Below are 21,675 nucleotides of genomic sequence, written 5' to 3' on the forward strand. Positions count from 1 at the left end.
CTCCGGGGGGCCTTCCAATCTCTCCTTATGGCAGGGCTGCTCTCGTTGCGTTCAGGAGGCGAGGACACCATGGGTACCAGCAGGCTTTATTGCAGGGGGAGGTGTGGGCAAGGCCCAGGGAAAGCACAAACAGGCTGCCCTCCCTGGCCTCCCCACCTCTAGAGTGAAGGTTGGACCTTTACAGCCAGACTGGAGAAGTGTCAGGGCGCCACCTGGTGGTGTCAGACACACTGGAAGGAAGGAGTTGGGGGCAGAGGTCTAGTGGAAATTTCCGTCTTGGGGGCCACACCCCAGTAACAGGAAGAACCCGGAGAAGAGTAAGAGGGCCCCCAAACCTGGGGAGGCGATAGTCTTTGGGGTAACTACTCACGCCAGCTCTTCAGGGACCAGAAACATTGTGCCTCTGGCTAAAAGCGCAGACAATCCGTGTGTTTTGTCGTTTCTCACCTCAAAAGGGGATGAAGTCACAGGGAGCGGTGACTTGAGCGGACCCTCAATGCAAATGCAAAATGGGAAACAGGACAAGTGCCCAAGAAGGGAATCCTGACGGGTACAATGTGTGGTAGTGGCTTCAGCCTGGCAGCTGCACTGTGACCCCCGCTCAGACCCACGGAGTCCGCTCCCTTTTGCACACGGGCGGGCTTGCTAGGGTAGGGAGCTCTGTTCTGCTTTCAGAATTACCCTTAAGTGGCAGAGCTGTGCATTCCTCCCTTTTATTACGCTTATCCTTATTTTCCTCTCCCACCTTCCTTCTGTTCTCCAAAGTCTGGAATCACAGATCATTCTGTCCCCACCTCACTCCATGCCCACTACAGGCTTCTCCCTGCTTCCCCAGCCTCCCCACGCCCTGCAGGAATAGCCTGGGAAGGGGGAAGAGGCCCACTAGTTGCACACCTAAGATGACCAGGCAGGGCAGCCCTGGCTTGGGTCCACCGAGCCAGTATCCTGAGTCTCCAGAGGCGTCCCAAGCGGGGCACAGGGCAGATAGTCCCAAGACCTTGTGGTCAGTTCGGCAGCGGATCGGGGGCTCCGAGCTGACGCGGCAGGAGACACCCTTTGCAGGTCTGCAGTCAAGGTATAGGTGTCTGCCGAAGGCTGGACGGTGGAGGGGTGGAGGGGTCCGATCTGCCTGGTGGGGTGAGAGCTCCCTGTCCTTCCCCTTCAGTAATGACCAGAAAGGGTCTCCGGGGCTGGCCGGGGGGACGCCCAGGCCCATCTGGGCAGTGGCGATGGTCACTTCTGGTGCCCAAGAGGGGCTTGTGCAGGAAAAGCAGCCGCCCTGTCTTCTTTGCCCGGGGGCCGCTGATTACGTGGGCCAGCTCCAGGTGACAGGCAAAGGGAGGCGATCCAGACCAGTCCAGCAGCTTCCGTGGCCCCTCTGCCCCTCTTACCCCACCAGTTTGCTCCACTGGGTAGTACTGAAGAAGGGGTGGGCCTTGAGCCTGTTGACGCCGCCTCCTCCAGCGCCCAGGCGCCGCGCAGGATCAAACTGCAGCAGCTGCGGAGAAAGCCCAGCGGGCTTGGCAGACCCTTGTCGCTGAGGCATGGGTTGACCTCAGCCGGGGTGAGGTGGTCGGTCACCACTCCCAGCTGCCCGGCTCACGGAACCCCCAGTGGTACCCTGGGGACACTAGCGGTGTCTGGCCACCGGCATACGCCAATTTGTTGTCCCCATTCACCCTCCTGCACCCACATCAGACACCCACCGGTCATGCCAGGACTCTGCCCTCCCAGCACCCACCCTGGGGCCAGGAAGCTACCTCCTCTAGGCTGGCTGTGGCTCACCTCAGTCAGCAAGGAGGCCGCTGGGCGACTGAGCCACTCAGGCAGCTGGAGCTGGGTATGGGGCTGGATTCCCGAGGGGTGGCTCTGTGACAGTGCCTGGGAAGACACAGGGAGGGGCGCTCTGAGGAGACGACCCCAGGAACGTCTATACATCCCGGTGGCAGCCAGGATTTTACTTTCCCCTGGGTCATGTCCCACGGGGATGGGGACGGTAGTGGTCGCCTTCTGCTTTAGAGCTACCCAGTGCCAGGCTGCGGAAGATGCCGGACATCCCTTCTGCACGATTTCTACAGCAACCTCCAAAGTAAGTACTAGAATCCTCATTGTAAAGACAAGGAGCAGGCTCAGGGAGGCGAAGGGACTTCTGCTGGATTCGGGGTTTGAACCCAGCTCCTTCTGGCACCAAGCTTGCCAGAAGTTCTCAATCCTGGGTTGCCTTCAGGGTAGGCACTCTATCAGGAGCGGCACTGGAACTGGTCTCCTTGCAGAAGAAAGATCTCCAGAGCCGGCCACGGTAAGCTGGTGTCAGGGCCGAGGCAGGACCTCTCTGCGTTCCAGAACGGTGCAGCTCTGGAGAGCGGAGCGGTCTTTCAGGGGTCAGAAATTGCTGCAAGAAGCAACCAGGAGGAAGGCCAGGGGCCCTGGGCGAGAGAAGCATCGGGAGGCAGAGACCACCCCACTCTGGGGATACCTGCAGCCAGGACAGTCAGAGGCCCTGGCTGTGGGACAAAAGAGGGCACCAGGATGGACCTCAGGCCACACTCCATTCGCTCCTGTCATTCCCTGCTCAAACCGCGGTCTGGCTGCTCCCTTGCTGCCTGCCCTAACCAGCCCCAGTGTGATGCTGAGCTCATCGGGGAGGGCAGAGGCTGCCATCCTGAGCAAAGACGCCTGCAGGGGGGTGGGGGGATCTTGGAGCCTCTGGCTGACCCAGGCTGGACAGGACAGCTGCTGGCCTGGACGAAGTGGGCCTGCTCTCCTGTCCTTCAGCCAAGATCTGGGGGTTACAGCTCAGAAGGGTGCAAGTGGGGGGAACGGGCCGCGGGGAACAGAGAAGCTCGGGGGATGATTCAGCAGCCCTCCAGGAAAGAAGAGTTGTGCCCAATCCTATCCTCCCTCCAGACCTACACCCAGGCGTTCTCCAGAAACCTTCCCTGGCCATCCCAACTCAACCCTCATGTACCTAAGTTGACAGTCTCACTATTTCTAGCCACTAGCGTGGCAGGGGTGCTCAGTGTGTCTGTGACCTGGGTGGGAGTGACTTCCTAGGTCTCTCGTGGCCTGTGGGGGCAGGACATCGACCCAAGGGCCAGGTCTTAGAGAACCAGGTGGCCTCCACCCCAGCAAGGGCCCGTTGGACCAAGCCCAGCCCGTCCTGCGCTCAGTGACACCCACCAGGGTTCCCCACCCTGCGTAGCTACTCACAGTTCCAGTCAGCAGTTCATACAGCAGAGACCCAAAGCTCCACCAGTCACAGGCTTCCGTCGGCTCAGAAATCCCACCCACCTCTGTGGGGACAAGAACACACATGTCCCAGCCTCACCCTGAAGGGCCGGTCCCCGCTCGGCTCGTCCTACCCGGACACGGCCCCTTCCCGCTCATCCTCAGCCGCCCCGGCTCAACCCCGCACAGGCACCCGAGATCTAGGGCCCCCGGCCCCTCTCTCCCTTCTTGCCTGGCGCACTGTAGAGATTGTCCAAAGCCTCCCTGCAGCAGTGGGGCTCCACCTCCGACCACTGGCCAAAATACGTGAGCCGGATGTGACCTTCTCGTCCAGTGCACGTAGGAATAACGGTGGACAAAAATTGTGGTTAGTCATCATTGAGCAGTTGGCATGGGGGAGGGGACTCCGGGGCTTCCCCCACCAGTCACAAAGCAGGAGCCAGGGGCTGCCCTGGGCGGAGACTCCCTAGGGCCTGGCCCCAGAAGGGCCAGAGACAACCTGGGAGCTGCTGCCCCGGAGTCTGGGTTGGGGGAGGGCTCGTTTCCCAGGCTCAACATCGGCCAACCAGACCGGGTCAGAATCCTGTGTGAAAAGGCCAGGGGGAGGCAGAGGAAGCAGGTAACTTCTGAGGTCCCCTCGACTTTGGGGAACTCCCCTTCTCTGTCTGGAGGCTCCGGGGGCCCCCTCTGAGAGGCGGGGTAGGTCCCCTCCTCCCCAGGCCGGGCACCTACCTGTCTGGTCCAGAAGCAGGTTCCGGGGATTGAGATCTCGGCACAGCACCCCTTGCTCGTGCAGCGCCTCCAGCGCCACCAGTGTCTCCGCGGCCCACTGCCTCACCTGCTCTTCGTTCACGTGCCAGGCGCCCCTGCTGAACCCAGGGTGGGCCCCGTCTGCTAAGGGGTGGCTCGGACTTTTGCCTCGGCTGCAGGCCCCCAGCACCCGGACAGCTCCCTGATGAACCCAAGGGAGCCCCCACGAGGGCCTCGCGTCCGAGCTCCGGCCGGGTCCCCGTCTGGCTTGGAGGTGCAGGCGGCCACTTGGGGCCCTCAGAAGGTCCGGGGGGCAGAAAGTTTGGGTCCTGGCTGAAGGGCTACCTGCAGCCTCTCTCTGGGGATCGATGGCTGGGGCCCCCCTGGCTTGGGGGAGGCTCTGAGAAGTCCGCGGAGGCTCCAGCAGGATTCTGTCCTGCAGGCGGGCGGGTCCCAGGGGGAGCAGTGCTGGGGTCTGGAGGCTGAGGGGCGAGTTGAGCGAAGCCTTCATCCTCTCTGGGCCGGAGCCAGACTTGAGCCCAGACTGTCGGGGGTGCTCCTTGGAGAGCAAGTGGGACCAGAGTGTGCCTCCTGGGCCGTGCAGAGGAGCAGCGAGCATGGGGACAGGGGAGAGAAGAGCGTGGACACCAGGTCCCCAACTCCTGCCTCCCCCCGCATCCAGCATGAACCCTCTGCCTTCCACACCCTCACCTCTGCCCAGAATGCCCTCTGCTATACTACATGCCATGACCCATCCGGGTCCCTTAGTAAAAAAAAATCATCACGGCAATAGGTGACCCAAAAATATCTGCTCTGTGAACCAACTGCTGTCCTTATAGCTTCAGTGACCACCCTCCCACATGGCCACTCCAAAGGAATGGGCGCAGACTAGAAAAATGAAAAGAGGCCAAGACTGGAGGAAATGGTGACAAAAGGGGACATCTGCATAAGTGCCCTCTCCCCGCCCAGGATGTGACCTCCTCAAGCCATCCCCTGTCCCCCCGGCACCGCGCACAGACCCACCACAACCTGATCCTGCCATCCTCCCCCCGGGGAAGGCTGGGACCCGTGGTCTGTGCCACACGTCTGGTGCTTGGCACCCCCTCCTCGTGCTTGGCGTTTTAAGGGGATAAAGAGGCCATGCCGAAGGCCCGGGGAGCTGACGGGGACCCCTCAGGCCCCCTCACCTTGCACATGCTCCAGGTGCAGGAAGATGGAATCCTCGCTCACAAAGTACCGAAGCAGCTTAGTCATGTAGGGCACACCGTGCGGGATGATGGTCAGCCGCTCCCGGTTCGCCACGGGACACCTGGACAGGCTCTGGGGAGAGAGCAGGCAGGTCGGCGAGGGACAGACCAGAGGGTGCTCAGCTAGGGGACATCCTAGCCTGGCTTCAGGGGCAAACACGTAAGGGATAGAGCCACCCTGAGTAGCAACTGCCTCCCCCCAGTTCCTGACCCGGCCCTCACCCCTCTCTCTCTCCACCATGGAATCCAGGCCCTCCACCCTCCGGAACAAGGATGGGGCAGTATGTGTGTTTGTCTGGGAGGCGGGGGCCGTGCTCAGGGACAGAACAAGCAGCTTGTAGATTTGGAGGGAGCCTGGTCCTCAGATACAGGTTCTGGGTAGGCGGCTCCCCAGAGGGTAGGTGAGGAAGTCCCAAGGGGAATACCGAACAGCAGGGGCCAAAGGAGCACCTGCCTTTACCACGAAGGTCCCTCCAGTCACTGGGTCCTGGACCAGCTGCACCTGCCAAAGTCCAGGAGGCACCGGTCAAGGCACGTGGTTGTTCCTGGGGCTCCGTGGCCCGAGCCCCAGCCCCCCAGGTGCCTCCACCAAGGCTGACTCACTCTAGGGCAGACAGGGAAGGCAGGTTTTTGTGGTGGGGTGTGCTCCTGGCCACGCCCCCACCCCCAAGCTGACATCAGTCCTGTCCTGCTTTACCACCTTTGTTTCCTGTGGCATCAACACACCTGCCACCTCCTCCAAGGGCCAGCCCTCGGATCAGGCCGGGACCCCGGATCTCCTCTCCAGAGCTCTCCGGGCCCACCCTCAGGGAGCTCTATCAACAGGGTCTAATTTCCTGTCTCCCCACTGGGCTGTGCGCAACGTGAGGGCAGGGAGCACACGCTGCCCGGCTCTGTGTGCCCAGAGTCCTACGCAGCGCAAGGGGACGGTAAGCACCCCCGACGTGCACAGGGAGTGATCTGTCCTGCAGGGCTTGAGGGTGTCACAGCGGGGCAGGACCTCAGAGCCAGTCACCTCTTCTGATCTCTTATTTTACAGGTGAAACAGCTGAGGCCGAGAACATAGCCCAAGGTCACCCATGAGCCAAGCCGGACCTGAGGGGGGGGGGAGGGCACGCAGATTAGGCATGCTCCTTTGGGTCCCTTCTCCCACCTGCCCCCAGTCCCCTTTTTTTTTTTCAACGTTTATTTATTTTTGGGACAGAGAGAGACAGAGCATGAACGGGGGAGGGGCAGAGAGAGAGGGAGACACAGAATCGGAAACAGGCTCCACGCTCTGAGCCATCAGCCCAGAGCCTGACGCGGGCTCGAACTCACGGACCGTGAGATCGTGACCTGGCTGAAGTCGGACGCTTAACCGACTGCGCCACCCAGGCGCCCCCCAGTCTCCTTTTTAAAAACAGTCTTTCTCGGGGCGCCTGGGTGGCTCAGTCGGTTAAGCGGCCAGCATAAAGATCTCGCGGTTCGGGAGTTCGAGCCCCACGTCTGGCTCTCTGCTGTCAGTGCTGAGCCTGCTGAGGATCTTCCGTCCCCCCTCTCTCTCTCGGCCCCTCCCCCGCGTACAGGCACACGTGCTTTCTCTCTCTCTCAAAAATAAATAGACATTAAAAAAACTGTTAAAAATCTACTCCCCTCAAAAAAAAAAAAAAAAAAAAAGCCTTGAAACTTCAAGATAGCCTTCCCTGGAGGCTATCTTTGGAGAGCGGCCCTCTCCTTCTGTTGCTTTTGGTCTAGGCAGTACTATGCCAATTGTTGGGTCAGGGTCTTGTTTGGAGCTGGGCCCTTGACTCATTTCTGGGATGGGCAGGAGTGGGCCCCAGCCGGAGGAGACAGCAGGAGCATGTAGGGGCAGGAAGGCAGAAGACACAGCCCGATGACGGGCACAGGGGAGTAAGACCAGCACCCAGATGCTGTGACTCCTTGCTGTCTGCGCCCGGCAGCCACTCCCCCTGGTGGCAGGTGGGCGTCCCCCAGCCCCACCCCGAGGAAGGCCAGGCCACTGGGCAGTCACAAAGGCCGCAGCCTAGGACCGGGTGGGTTTAGATCCTGGGCAACTACACTGATTTGCTCATCTACCAAACAGGAATTACAAATGCCCGCCTTCCCTCATCCCTGGTGGGTTGAAGCCGTAAACAGAAAGGCCCTCTGTGAATATAAAGCCAGGAGAATGCCAGTTAGCACATTTGCCACATCACCCTGCCTCGCTGAACCTCAGAAGTACCTCCTTTTGTCAGCGGGACGACTCAAGCGTAACGGGAGCCCGCACCTGCCACATAACGTGCCCTCAATAATCTGTAGTAATTGTCACTGATAAGGTTGTAGGGAAACCCCACACTGGCTATAGAGCACTTCTTCTGTGCTAAGGGCTTTCTATAGGTTATTTAATTTTATTCCCACAGTCCTACCAGGTCAGCGTTATTAGTGACCCAGTTTATTGATGAACAAGTTGAGGTTCAGAGAGGTTTTGTTACCTATAGTCCCACCGCTAAACAGTAGTAGAGCCAGGATTTGAATGCAGGCAGGGCTGATCCCAGAGCCCCAGAGACTTAAGTGCAATGGGGCACAGCCAGATGACCATGGCACCTGCCCTCCCCTCTGGGCCTCAGCTCCCCCATCATCAGTGCCCTTCCTGAGGCAGCAGTGACACACGCTTTCTGACCACCAGAGGTCTCTCCTCCAACAGCCAGAGGTGGAACCCAGCCTGGCCCCAGCTCCTTAACCAAACTGGTGCAGTGTTTGAAAAAGCAAGCAAGGAAACTCTGGGGTCACTTAGAGAATCGAGTTTCCCACAAGTACTGACACCCTGGATAATTCCCCACCGTCCCTTGCCAAGTGGGATTCCCTACCACCTTGTCCTGGCTAAGGTCCTCTCACACAGAGTCCAAAAAGGCAGCAGTGAAGGCTGGGGAAGCCAGATAGAAAACTTGATCAGGGGCGCCTAGGGGGCTCAGTAGGTTGAGAGTCCAACTCTTGACTTTGGCTCAGATCATGATCCCAGGGCCGTGGGATTGAGCCCTGCATCAGGCTCTGTGCCAAGCACGGAGCCTACTTGGGCTTCACTCTCTCTTACCCTCTGCCCCTCGTACATATGTAGGTATGTGTTACACACGCGCGCACACATACACACCTACCGATCTAGAAAGAATTAGTCCGAAATATTAATAGCAATTATCTCGGAGCTAGGCAGGATGATGAGGAATATATACGTATACTGCCTTAGTTTAAAATAGCTCAGGGGCGCCTGGGTGGCTCAGTCGGTTAAGCGTCCAACTTCGGCTCAGGTCATGATCTCACGGCTCATGAGTTCGAGCCCCACGTCAGGCTCTGTGCTGACGGTTCAAAGCCTGGAGCCTGCTTCGGATTCTGTGTCTCCCCCTCTCTCTGCCCCTCCCCTGCTCATGCTCTGTCTCTCTCTGTCTCAAAAATAAAAACATTAACAACTTAAAAAAAATAATAAAATGAAATAAAATAGCTCAAAAGTAGCAGGGGCATTTTCCCATTAAAGCCAGCAAACAAAAACACCCCCTTCCTCTTGTGCTCAGGGCTATAGGGGGACCAGAGCACTAGTCGCTCGACTTCTACGAGCCTCTGTTTCATTCTCGTAATTGCAAGACAACTATTTTAAGTTTATTTATTTATTTTGAGAGAGAAACAGAATGAGCTGGGGAGGGGCAGAGAGAGGAGACAGAGGATCCGAAGTGGACTCTGTGCTGATAGCAGGGGGCCCAACGTGGGGCTCGAACTCGCGAGCTGTGAGGTCATGGCCTGAGTCGAAGTCGGACGCTTAACCTACTGAACCACCCAGGTGCCCCTGTAAGACAATTATTAAAAGGCAACACCGTCCAATGGAACGTGAAGGAAATATATATCTGCACTGTCCAATACAGAAACCAGTGAACATATGTAAGGCTATCAAGCCCTTGAGGTGTGGTTGGTATGAATAAGAAGGAGAATATTTAATTTTAACTTAAATAGTGTTACGTGGCTAAGGACTACTGTATGAGGCTGTCCAGTATAGTGCTTTTTCCCCCCAGGGTGACTGAAGGGGTTTAATGCAACAGTTTTGCAAATAAGAACGTGCCGTACTAATTAATGTCAGGCGACTATTGCTATTTGGAAGGTGGAGGGCAGTTCTGGGTGCCCTTTTCACCTTTCTATAAAGAGAATTTTTTTTTTTTCCCAGGATACCCACAGAGTTCTTGGGACCTGGAACAATTAAAGCTCTGGTGAAACACATTAACCCTTTCTTTCAAAATGTCCAAAGTATCAAAATCCCAGGAAGATTCTCTCATGGGGCAAACAAGTCCAAAAGTTTCAAGCAGATTCTCAAACTCCGAGGCCCACAGGGGCTGGCCTGTGAACCAAGAGGACAGAGCAGGGACAGGAGCAAACCAGGGGACTGGTGTCCCAAAGAGGCAGCCCCTGGGGCGCCTGGGTGGCTCAGCCGCTTAAGTGTCTGACTCTTGATTTCGGATCAGGTCATGATCTCACCGTTGTGAGATGGGGCTCCGTGAAGGGTGGCGTGGAGCCTGCTTAAGATTCTCTCTCCCTCTCCCACTCGTTCACGGGTCCTTCCTCTCTCTCAAAACAAAACAAACAAACACAGGCAGCCTCCCCCACCACTCCTGGCTGCCACACGAGATTGTGAGCCAGCGTTTCCAAATCTTCCAATTTTGCAGGAGAAGCAGGAAATCTGGACTTCTATACGAAACCTGCCAATTTTTAAGTGTTGGTAACTAATGATAACTCTAAAAAACACCCCTGTGTTTGAGCCAAAAAAACCAAGAAGTGACTTGGATGGCCTTCTTTTTCTTCCCCATCCCTGGCTCCTAGAGGAGGCTCAGCAATTGTGTGGTGAGGTCTCTCAGGCCCCCCGTGCTCCCTGAGAGCAAACCCCCAGGTATTCTCGTCAGAGGCCTATCTAGTCCCTGACCCACCTGCCTAGACATTCCCAGGAAACCCTCTACCCCTGCCAGTACCTCTTTAGCCCCCAGGGGTCCCTAGGGACCCCCAGCCCAGTTAACCTAACAACTGGCCCTCCAGGCTTCGTGAGCAAGCCCTTTGCCACCCCCTGGCTCTGTGGACTGCTGGCCCACGCTGCCCTCCCGCCCGGATGTGCCTGGGCAGCGTTGCAGAATGGAACGCATTGATAGCACATCCGGGCCCGGCTGCAGGGACCTGGGCCCAGTGGCCCTAACATCTCTCCTAATTTGGGGAAGATGGTGTTCCTGACTTGGAAATGAAACCGGGAAAGGAAGCAGGGTCTCAGGAGGGAGGTGGAGTAGGTAAGCCAGGTGCCCAAGAAAGGGCAAAAAAAGGAAAGAAACTCAGCCTCAAGGCAGAATGGTTGGGCTTGGCCTTAATTTGTGCTTTCCATCCACCCAGACACGGGCCTCAGAACACTGGATTCTGAAAATGCTTTGCATATGCATGTCCGGGGGTTAAACAAATTCAGGAAATTCTATCATAGACCTCCTTCTTGGAAACTCATGGTATATACATTAGCATCCTAAAAGCTCTGCAAACTCCTAAAATTAAACACAAAACAAACAAACAAACAAACAAAAAAGTCATGTAACTTTAACTCACTGTAACCCAAACTTGTTTGACCGGGAACCCCTCTGTCCACAACACCTGTAGTTCAGTAGGATCCCACAGGGGGAAAAGGTGGTGGCAGTCACCTCCCAGCCCCTCTGTGGGAGCGGCTGTGCTTGGCTGGGGCCACACAGACTAGTGCTGTTGGAGGGAAGGCATATGGAAGCTGGCCGGGCCTTGGCTGACAGACTGGGGCCTGTTCCAGGGACCTGGGAGGAGCAGCTGGGGGACGGCTGGGGGACGGGAAGCCTGCACGCCCCATCCCCCTCGCTCTTGTCACTAGCATTTACAGCCATCAAACACGTATCAAAAATTTTAGTGTGTGCCAGGCCTTTCCCAAAAATTATTTCATTTTAGTTCCCACATGCCCCCTTGAGGGCTGGAATCTTACCCCACTTACACATGACGAAACCAACGGGAGGGGAAGGGGTTCGCTGTGGCCGTGCTGTGCACTGAGCAGATGTCCTTTGTGGGCTCCCAGGCCCGGCAAAATCCCCAAATCCCCGGAGGAGTATTTCAACTCCAGATTCCTGGGCTCAACCCCGGAGATTCTGACTCAATAGGCTTGGGGTGGGGCCCAGGCATCTCTTTTCAGGAAGCTTCTCAGGTGATTCTGATGAACCGTGGTGCTGAGAACGCAGCCCTTTAGCAACTACTCAGGTGTTGCCTGGGTCGGGCAGAGGGCAGTTGAATATTGGTTCAGATCTCATGTGACCCCACTGTCTGTCCTTCCGAGTCCCCCACTCTAATGACTGTCCCGCGTACAGGCTGGGATGTCAGCGCCTACCTTCCTACCTGCCCCCCAATTAAGGCAAAGGGCCTCAGATGGGGTCAGCACAAGGGTGGGGGGGCGGGTTCTAGGAGGGAAAGGGCAGAGCTGCCGAGGCCCCTCTGGGAGCTGGGACCCTCTGCAGGGCAGGCTTCTGGATTGGAGTGCATCCGCCACAGGAACCCCTCAGCTACCCCTGGTGGGGAGACCCTGGCCTCGGCCTGGGGCGCAGAGTGAGGAGGAAGGGGAGTGAGCAGGGCCGTGCGTGCTGGGAGAGCTCCCTGCCGGCTGCTGGTCCTGGGGCTTCGGTCTTGAATCTCTGAGGGTGTGGCTTTCAGTCTGAGCCAAGGGCTGTGGAAAAGGGACTGTCTGCCTCTTCTGTTCCCAATTTTCGCTCCAGGACCTGACTGATGTGTGCCGGGGTGGGAGAAGGGTGGGGAACCACTGGACACAGCTGCTCTCCTCCCCTCGGACCCTCTGACCCCTTTCGGGCCCCTTCTGGAAGAGTGGGGGTAGCTGCGCTCTCTCCCCACCCACCACCCCCATCTGCATACACCGCCTTCTCCCCACCCGCAGCGCCCCACTGTGGCTGTCCTCGCTCACTCACCTTCTCGATGACCCCGACCACCCTGCAGCCCCTCAGCTGCTCCAGGGCAGAGCTCAGTGTGCGGATGGGCCGGAGCCTCAGGCTGCTGAAACCCTGCGGAGGAGGGAGACAGACCACACAGCCTCAGGGCCCAGCCCCCCTCAGGCACTGCCTTCTCACCAGGCCCTCCTCCAGCTGCCAGGACAGGGGCAGGCACAAGGGGCAGAACCAGGGTACAAGCAGCGCCCCCCCCCACCTCACAGGGAGCGGAGAAGCCGGCCCCGACTGGAAGAGGCCCACACCTGCCCAGGGTGGTCACCCCATCCTCGACACTCGGCCCCCAGGCAGCCCTCCTCCAAGACCCAGGGGGTTCTCAGGCTTCAGAAACCCTGTGTGGGAAGGAAGCCCCATCCATAGGAGGCAGGCGCCCCCAGGGAGGGGGAGAAAGCCTGGGACCGTGTGGGTCTCAGGGAACACGCCTCGAGGACCAAGGCATGCGGCCCAGGCACCTGCGCTGGGGAAAAGCAGCCGAATAAGACGCAGAAGAGAAAATACATTTACAATGTATACATTTAATGTATGTACATGTATTTACATTTAATGTATACATTTACAATGTAATTATAAATACTGCAGTGTATTTATCGAAGAAAATCCAAGTATATAAGTGGACCCACGCAGTTCAAACCTGTTTCGTTCAAGGGTCAGCTGCACTCACTGCAGCTCAAACAGAGCTCAGTTCAAGCTCAAACAGATGTGGGAGACTTTCAGTGTGTGTGTGTGTGTGTGTGTGTGTGTGTGTGTGTGTGTGTGTGTGTGTGTGTGTTTACCCCGTGTGCGGGTGAGACTGGCCTGGAGATGATTCACTAAGCGTTTGAAGGGAGCTAGGAGTGTGTGGGAGACAGAGGAAGCCTGGGGAGAACCTGGCTCGCACAGCCACCTGCCCTGCCCTGCCCTGCGGCCCGGGATGTGAGGTGACAGCCATCTGGCCCCGGCCCGAGGGGGCTGGGGGCCTGGCTCAGCTCTCTCCCTCCAGGGCCCTCAGGCCTTTGGGGAGCAGTCCCCCTCACCGTGCCAGGGCTTGCTCCTCCTCCCAGAGTCCTCTGCAGGTGGCAGTTGAAGATCTCCTCGGCCCGCCGCAGATACTTGGTAATTTTCAGCTTCACAGCCTCGCGTCGCTCCTTGTTGGGGTCGACTGTGGGACAATGGGGTCACCAGGACCCACCCCGGCCTCGGAGGGCTGGGGTTCTGGCTCCCTCTGCCCACCCCCTGCCTTCCACAGGACAGAGTGCCTACTTGGGAGGCCGGCCGCAGCCTGTTCCCCAGCCCTCGTCCGGGTGGGAGACGGGCAGGTGAGGAGCGGAAGATGGGGGGAGAGGCTGGGAACCGTGGTCACCCTCAGCCTACTGCACTTCACAGTTGGCACCCACCACCTCGCTGGCTGCTGTCACAGCCCGGGAAAGAACAGACTGGGGATTTCCGCGTCCGTTTTCAGAGAAAGGAGACAGAAGCTCCCAGAGAACGTCCCTCTGTCACCTCTGGTGCCCAGTGTGAAAAGGCCAGAGTGGGGACTGGGATTGGAGGACAAACTAATTCACTGGGCAGTCTGAAGCTCAGGAACTGGGGGTCTCTTTGGCAGGGGGCGGGGTAGGAAGCTTGAAGCAGGGCCCGACTCCCACCCCCAGCCTGACCACCCTCAGGGATCTCAACCTGGCCACAGGGCCAGCCTCTCCCCCCCGGCTTGAAAATGCCTCACTTCGCCCCAAACAGGTTGCTCTCTCTGGAGCACCACCGGCTGGACAACATACCTACTGTTCTTCAGTGCTCAGATTAAAGTTTTGACTTCTAGAAAATACCCTATGCTAGCCCAGCCTGGCCTCAATTTCTCTCTTCCCTCCCCTCACTTCCTCCTCATTGCTCTTCCCACCTGAGATCATAATTATTAATTGTCATATGTATCCTCCTCCCCCAGAGGGCAGGAGCCCGACACTACTCCAGGGACGGGCGCTGGGTCAAGCACCCAGCCTCTGGAACCCAGACTCTTCAAACCTCAGCTTGCCACTTGATAGCTATGGAACCTTAGGCAAGTTATTTCACTGCCTGATGCCTCAGTTTTCTCATCTGGAAAATAGGAAAGAGGGCGCCTGGGTGGCTCGGTCGGTTGAGCTTCAGACTTTGGCTCAGGTCATGATCTCGCAGTCCGTGAGTTCGAGCCCCGCGTCGGGCTCTGTGCTGACAGCTCAGAGCCTGGAGCCTGCTTCGGATTCTGTGTCTCCCTCTCTCTCTGACCCTCCCCTGTCCATGCTATCTCTCTCTGTCTCAAAAATAAGTAAACATTTAAAAAAATTTAAAAAAAAAAGAAAATAGGAATAAAAATAGTTCCTATAGGGGTGCCGGTTAAGCATCTGACCCTTGATTTTGGCTCAGGTCATGATCTCATGGTTCCTGAGTTGGAGCCCCACATTGGGCTCTGCACTGACAGTGCAGAACCTGCTTGGGATTCTCTCTCTCTCTGTGTCTCTCTCTCTCTCTCTGCCCCTCCTCAACTCACATTCTCAAAAAACAAAACAAAACAAATCTTAAAAAAAATTTCTAAGTTTTTCTTTTCTAATGTTTATTTATTTTTGAGACAGAGAGAGACAGAGCATGAGCAGGGGAGGGGCAGAGAGAGAGGGAGACTCAGAATTCGAAGCAGGCTCCAGGCCGCGAGCTGTCAGCACAGAGCCCGACTCGGGGCTCAAACCCACGAACCGTGAGATCATAACCTGAGCTGAAGTCAGCCGCTTAGCCAACTGAGCCACCCAGGTGCCCCAAAACTTTAAAAAATATTTTTTAATTAATAAAAAAAAATAGTTCCTATATACTTGGAACTACAACAACATATATAGTAATTTCTGTTACCGTGAGGCTCAAATGAATTAATACAGGTAAAGCCCTTAGACCAGTGTCTGGTATATAGGAACTGCTCAATAAATGCCAGCTGTTAATACTGTCCTTCCCTTGGGGCGCCTGGGTGGCTCAGTCGGTTAAGCGTCCGACTTCGGCTCAGGTCACGATCTCGCGGTCCGTGAGTTCGAGCCCCGCGTCGGGCTCTGGGCTGATGGCTCGGAGCCTGGAGCCTGCTTCCAATTCTGTGTCTCCCTCTCTCTCTGCCCCTCCCCTGTTCATGCTCTGTCTCTCTCCCTCTCTCTCTCTCTCTCTCTCAAAAATAAATAAACGTTAAAAAAAATTAAAAAAAAAAATACTGTCCTTCCCAGCAGGGCCAGCCTAGAGCCCTGTTCACTCAGCACAGATGGACAGAGGTCGGGGCAAGCCCTAAGCTGGCCCTTCCCCACTGGCCCTCGTCCCTGCCCAGCCCAGCCTCACCGTGCACGCCTCGCAGCAGGACGTCCACGCCATTCTGGTAGTGGTTGAAGGCGGCCTCATAGTCCTCGCTGACATCACGCTCCAGGGCCAGCCGGATCTGCGTGGCTGCATCTACCAGGTAGTCACGTTTGGTCACGTCCGGGGCCCCAGGAGCCACCAGGCTGCGAATCTGCTCCAGGTACACACGGGCCTGGGACCGTGCGCGGGAGCAAGGCTCGGGCTCCAGGCCTGGGCCAGGAGGGCACTCGCAGGCCACCAGGCTCATGGCTGTTGTCCTGCAGCGGTCTGAAATAAACAGATGCTTTAGGGAGGTCCCAGCTGGGAACAACACCCCATCTGCCTCCTGATTTCCTCCGCTGAAAATTGGGAGATTAAGGGCTGGAGGGATCAGAGCTCATGTGGGTAACATCCCTCTACCGAGCCAGACCTTTTGTAAACGGTAATAATAATAGAATAATAACCTGCTCAGGGCTCTTCCTTTCCATTCAAATTCAGATCAGCAGATATTTTTTGAGGACTGAGAGAACTGAGGGCATTTGTGATCCAGAGTTGCCCTCAGAGTTGTCTCCACAGACAAACTAGCATCTACTACACGGTAAACATACGATGGCCACACACGGAGGCTGTTCCTCACACTGTTCCCTCCATCCTGCCTGTTCTCCTGCTCACACTCCGCCTACAGGAATCTCATTTATCCTTCAGGGTTCGGTGATGGCACTTCTCTGAACAGAATAAATGGCCCCCGCTTTATTTACTTCCTTTGGTGCCAAGGTCAGCAAGTGAAAACTCCCCACCTACACACACACAGAGTTAGGCACAAGGCCTGGCCTTAAAGCCTGTGGGCCAATGAAATGACTGAGTGGCAGATTCTGGATGGAGTTAGAGGAAGGAGGATAGGGTCAACCCAGCCCTAGGGAGGGGGTGGCCCTGTCCTCTGGGCGCTGAGTAGGCCAGGGAGGCCACGTGGCCTCCAAGTACCTGACAGCAGCTCCTCCCTGAGCAGTGTGTGACACGAGTGGCCAAAGGGATAGGAGCAGTGGCTTCAGGAAAGGAAAGGGCTCAGAGAGAAGCCAGCAGGGATGCCTCTGCCCCCTACTGCAGCCTCAGCGGCACCTGTGCTCTCTCAGGGCCCATTGGGAAGGGCAGGGCCTGCACTTCCAAGTCTAGGCCACTTGTGCCTCTGTAGAGTGAGGGAACAGATAGAACAGGATGGGGAGTGGGGCGGGGAGGGAAACCCACATCCTCAAGCCAGCGGGGCCTGAACCAAGGCCAGGACGCAGCCCGGGGTGGGGGGGGGTGGTGCGGTGAAGAGAAGGAGGGAGGGAAGCCGCACTCTCCTGGCTCCGCCCTGCCACCGAGAACGTACAGCCCTGAGGCCTGTCTTCGGGGGTACCGAGGCCGATGCGCTGGGCTGCTCGAGTCGGGCCCCGGCCTCAGGGGGCCACCCTGCCGGGCTCTGTCCTCCGGGGCAGGGATACGGGGCCGCGACTGGACACGGGAAGCGGCGCGCCCAGCCTGCGAGTCCCGGCGCGCAAGGTGCGCCGCGCCGCGCGGTCGGGCAGAGGAAAGCGGGTCGGGGGAGTGAGAGGAGGGGACACCGTCGCCTGGAGGACCGGGGGATGGAGGAGGAGCCGGACAAACCCCGTACCTGCCCGAGCCAGGAGCTCGGTCCGCGCGGCCAGACCTAGCCCTGCCGCCACCGCCCCTTCACTCCGGCGGGCGACCGTGAACCACCCGCGGCCGCCTAGCGCCCTCCAGCCAGGTGCAGGGGTCTGGCCGGGTACAGCCTGGCCATTGGCTGCAGATGAGCTCATCCTCTAGCGTGTTAGAATAAACCACCAATCAGCACCTGGCTCCGTTTCTGCCGGCTCTTAAAGCCCCAGTGTCTGGTGAAGAGGGGCGCTGGGAGAGGGAGTGAAGATGGGGGACGGGGGGGGGGGCGGGGAGGCGATTTAAGAGAGTGTTGCGGGGGAGGGGGTTCATAATCACCCAGGGTTGTGGGAGGGCCTGCTTCAGAACTCTAGGCGGGCTAGAAAACGCGCATGCCACTTCCGGGACTTTTCTCTTGATTTCGTTCATTCAACTATTCAATACTTTTGTATTGAGCCACTACTATGCGGGAGGAAAGGGATGCTGAGATACAGCGCTGGAATAGTCAGTCTCTGCTCACGTCTTCAAGGGATTTACAGTCTAGGGAGGGACACAGGTTAAAGAACTAAAGAATACAGTTGAGATTTCATTCCAGTTGTGATCAGAGCTGTATGAAAGAAGCACCACAGGGCCTATGAGACTTGTAACAAGAGGAATAGCCTGGTCTGGGGGTGAGAAGGCTTTCTGGAGGAAGTTATATCTGAAGTGGGCATACAGACCTCGCCTGCACCCCAATGCTGCCTGGACTCATACTGTCCTTACTTAGTGCACTTGCTCTCCCCCACATACCTTGCCATACAGTTCCCCTTCCCTGAATCCCCACACCTCCTCCCCTATCCTCACTCTCAGCCAGAGACATGCTTCTTCCTTCCCTTGAAAACACTGGGGTTCTCTTCTCTTGCTTGCTATCTGCCCACCTGCCAGGTCTGCACCCACATACTGCCTCCCGACCTCTTCCCACAGATGACCTGTCTGTGCCCTATCAAAGGCCAGCCTTCCACCTGGGATCAACCCTGTCCCACCACCTACTCAAGGACACGGCTGCAGCAACTCTCCCCTCTCTCTCCTGCATCGTTAATTTTTGACTCCCATTGAATCATTCCCATCGGATACCAGCATAATGCTGAGTCTCCCATTTTAAGAGCAAGGTGAGAAAGCACAACAAAATAAAACCACCCTTGGCCTCACTTCTCCCTCTATCTACCGCCCCAGGTTTGCAGCAAAGCTCCTTGAAAAAGAGGTCTGTGCTCACTGTGTCCTATTCTTCTGCTCTTTCTTGAACCTGGTCCGATGGGACTTTCTTCTTCAACATTCCTCTGAAATTGTTCTCGGTCAAGTTACCAATGACCTATTTGTTGCTAAACCAAATGGTCTTGGTCCTCACCTTTCTTGACCTCTCAGGAGCATCCAACCCAGGTGGTCATCCCTTTCTCCCCAGGTCTCTGGATCCGCACTCTCTTGGTTGCTCCTGTCTCACTTCCCAGTCTCCTTTGATGGCTCTTCTCCTCCTCTCCAGCTTCTGACGTCATAGCAGCTCAGGGTTCAGTCCTTAATGTCTTCCTTCCCTCTCTCCTTACTCTCTTTTTTTTTAATTTTTTTTCAATGTTTTTATTTATTTTGGGGACAGAGAGAGACAGAGCATGAACGGGGGAGGGGCAGAGAGCGAGGGAGACACAGAATCGGAAACAGGCTCCAGGCTCTGAGCCATCAGCCCAGAGCCCGATGCGGGGCTCGAACTCGCGGACCGCGAGATCGTGACCTGGCTGAAGTCGGACGCTTAACCGACTGCGCCACCCAGGCGCCCCTATCCTTACTCTCTTGATGAGGATTGCACTTAGTCTCACGGTTTTAAATAGTATCCTTCCACATGCTGATGATTCTGTATATCTCTTCTGTATCTCTTAGCCTTCACCTTTCTAACAGACTTGCATAGCTCATAGTCTAATAAAACATCGCAAATTCAACAAGTCCAGAACTAAAGCCTTAAAACAGAGCCCACATTTTGGAGACACCATTTGCAAATCATTTATCTGATAAGGGTCTAGCATCCAGAATATATAAAGAACGCTTACTATTCAATAGTAAAAACACAAATAATCCGATTTAAAACGCACAAAGGATTTGAGCAGACCCTTCTTCAGAGAAGATATACAAACGGCCAGTAAGCACTTGAGAGGATCCTCAATATCATTAGCCATTAGGGGGATACAAATTAAAACCACAGTGAGATACGACTTCACACCCACAAGGATGGCTATAATAAAAAATATGGATGATAACAAGTGTTGGCAAGGATCTGGGGAAGTTGGAACTATCATAACATTGCTGGTCAGAGTGCAGTGCAGTTCCTATGGCAAGCAATTTGATAGTTCTTTAAAAAGAGTTACCAGGGGTGCCTGGGTGGCGCAGTCAGTTAAGCGTCCGACTTCAGCCAGGTCACGATCTCGCGGTCCGTGAGTTCGAGCCCCGCGTCGGGCTCTGGGCTGATGGCTCGGAGCCTGGAGCCTGTTTCCGATTCTGTGTCTCCCTCTCTCTCTGCCCCTCCCCCGTTCATGCTCTGTCTCTCTCTGTCCCAAAAATAAATAAACGTTAAAAAAAAAAAAAAAGAGTTACCATATGACTGAGCAATCCACTCATAGACCTGCCTATACTCAAGAAAATTAAACACATACGACCACATGGAAACTTACACATGAATGTTTATCGTGGCATCGTTCATAATAGGCAAAACGTGGAAATAATCCAAACATCCATCAACTGATGAATAAATAAACAAAACACGATATATATCCATATAATGGAATACTGTTCAGCCATAAAAAATAATGAAGTGCTGATAGGTGGGTGAACCATGAAAACATTACACTGAGTAAAAGAAAGCAGGCCCAAAAGACCACAAATTATATGATTCCGTTTGCATAAATTTCCGGAATAGGCAAATCCAAAGGGACGGTTCAGGGAACGGGGATTGGGAAGTAGCTAAAGAATATGGATTCTTTTCAGGATCAACAAATGTTCTGGAATTAGATAATGTGATGGTTGCACAACTTGTAAATATACGAAAACCTGCCAAATTCACATTTTAGAGAAGAGAATTTCAGAGTGGCCCAGTCGGTTAAGCGTCTGACTCTTGAGTTCGGCTCAGGTCATGACCTCACAGTTCATGGGTTCCAACTCTGCGTCGGGCTCTATACTGACGGTGTCTGCTGGGGATTCTCTCTCTTGCTCTCTCTCTGCCCCTCCCTCGTTTGCACTGGCTCCTGCAGGCTCTCTTTCTCTTTCTCTCTCAAAAGTAAGTAAAGAAATAAATGTTAAAACCAAATTTTAAGAGGTGGATTTTATGGTATGTGAATTATATCTCAATAAAAAATTATCATGGAAAAAAAAACAACACAAAAAACCTGAACGCTTGATCCGCCCCAACCTGAAACCTCCATCTAAAGTGTCTTCTAGCTCCATCCTTCCAAATGCTCAGGCCAAAAATTTTGGAGCCATCCTGGCTTCTCCTACTTTCTCACACTCTACATACAATCCACTAGAATATCATACTGGTGTTTCCCGTAAAATATATCCAGCCTCTGAGCTCTTCTCACCCCCTCCACTTCTCACCTCCACCTCCACTGGTACGACTTTCCGTAGGGGCATCTTCATTTCATACCTGATCTACTCTTGGAGGTGCCTCCTGTCTTCCTGTTTCTACCTTTGCCACCCTGAAGGCAGTTCTTACCATCTCTGTGTCAGGGGATCCTTTCAAAGCACAAGTCAGATTCTGTCCCTCTTCTGCTCAAAAGTCTGCGAGGGCTCCCATCCTTATATTGAGAAAAACTCAAGGTCTCTACCATGACCTCCAAGGCTCTTATGGTCACCCTTCTCCATTTTTTCTCCAGCTTCGTCTCCTTCCAGCCTCACTCAATACCAGCCACTCAAGCTTCCTCACTGCTTCTGGAACACCTCTGGCAGCTCCCATCCCAGAGACTTCGCCTTGAAGCTGCCCTCTTCCTGGAATAGTCTGCCTCTAGATATCTGGCTGGTAAACCCTGGACTTGCTTCCAGTCATTGCCCTGATGGTCACTTTCTTGAGAGACCTACTCTGACTACACCCTCCTAACACCCCATCTCTCTTACCCGTCTCTGCTTCTTTTCCATTGTACTCAACCCCGTGAGCTTGCAATATCATTGACTTACTTATTCTTCGATGTTTATTTTCTTTCCTTACCCCCAATACGATCCCCACAGGCAAGGGCCATTATCTGCTTTGTTCACCGACTTATCCCAAGTGGCTAGAACTGTATCTGGTACACAGTATTGCTCAATAAATACTTGCTGAATAAATGAATGAGCTCTGGAGGATGAGAAAGAATTAACCAGAAAAAAGTGTTTGGAGAAGGCAGTGGAGAAGAATGTTCTGGGCAGGGAAACAGTGTATATAAATGCCTTAACAAATTAAGGGAGAGAAATAACATTTGTACCTCAAACAAATGGCG

At 55.3% G+C, this 21,675-nt stretch overlaps 1 protein-coding gene across 2 annotated transcripts; it reads right to left on the reverse strand.

The window, feature by feature from the left end:
• Positions 1-70: 70 nt before the first annotated feature.
• RPS6KL1 (ribosomal protein S6 kinase like 1) lies at positions 71-17,368 on the reverse strand. 2 transcript variants are annotated; one of them, XM_045060238.1, is made up of 11 exons: positions 17,190-17,367; positions 15,542-15,826; positions 13,246-13,370; positions 12,197-12,289; positions 5,680-5,727; positions 5,166-5,298; positions 3,961-4,569; positions 3,461-3,550; positions 3,211-3,293; positions 1,786-1,881; positions 71-1,498 (listed from the first exon to the last, which is right to left on the reverse strand). In XM_045060238.1, exons 1-11 carry the CDS (start codon positions 17,353-17,355, stop codon positions 1,388-1,390), a joined length of 1,839 nt encoding a protein of 612 aa, XP_044916173.1. In that variant the 5' UTR covers positions 17,356-17,367; the 3' UTR covers positions 71-1,387. The 2 variants fall into 2 exon arrangements, with proteins under 2 accessions (XP_044916173.1, XP_044916174.1); XM_045060239.1 differs by lacking the exon at positions 5,680-5,727 and having other exon boundaries at positions 15,542-15,827; positions 17,188-17,368.
• Positions 17,369-21,675: the final 4,307 nt, after the last annotated feature.

Source organism: Felis catus, chromosome B3, assembly GCF_018350175.1.
Source record: "Felis catus isolate Fca126 chromosome B3, F.catus_Fca126_mat1.0, whole genome shotgun sequence".
In the NCBI taxonomy this organism is placed as follows: Eukaryota; Metazoa; Chordata; class Mammalia; order Carnivora; family Felidae; genus Felis; species Felis catus.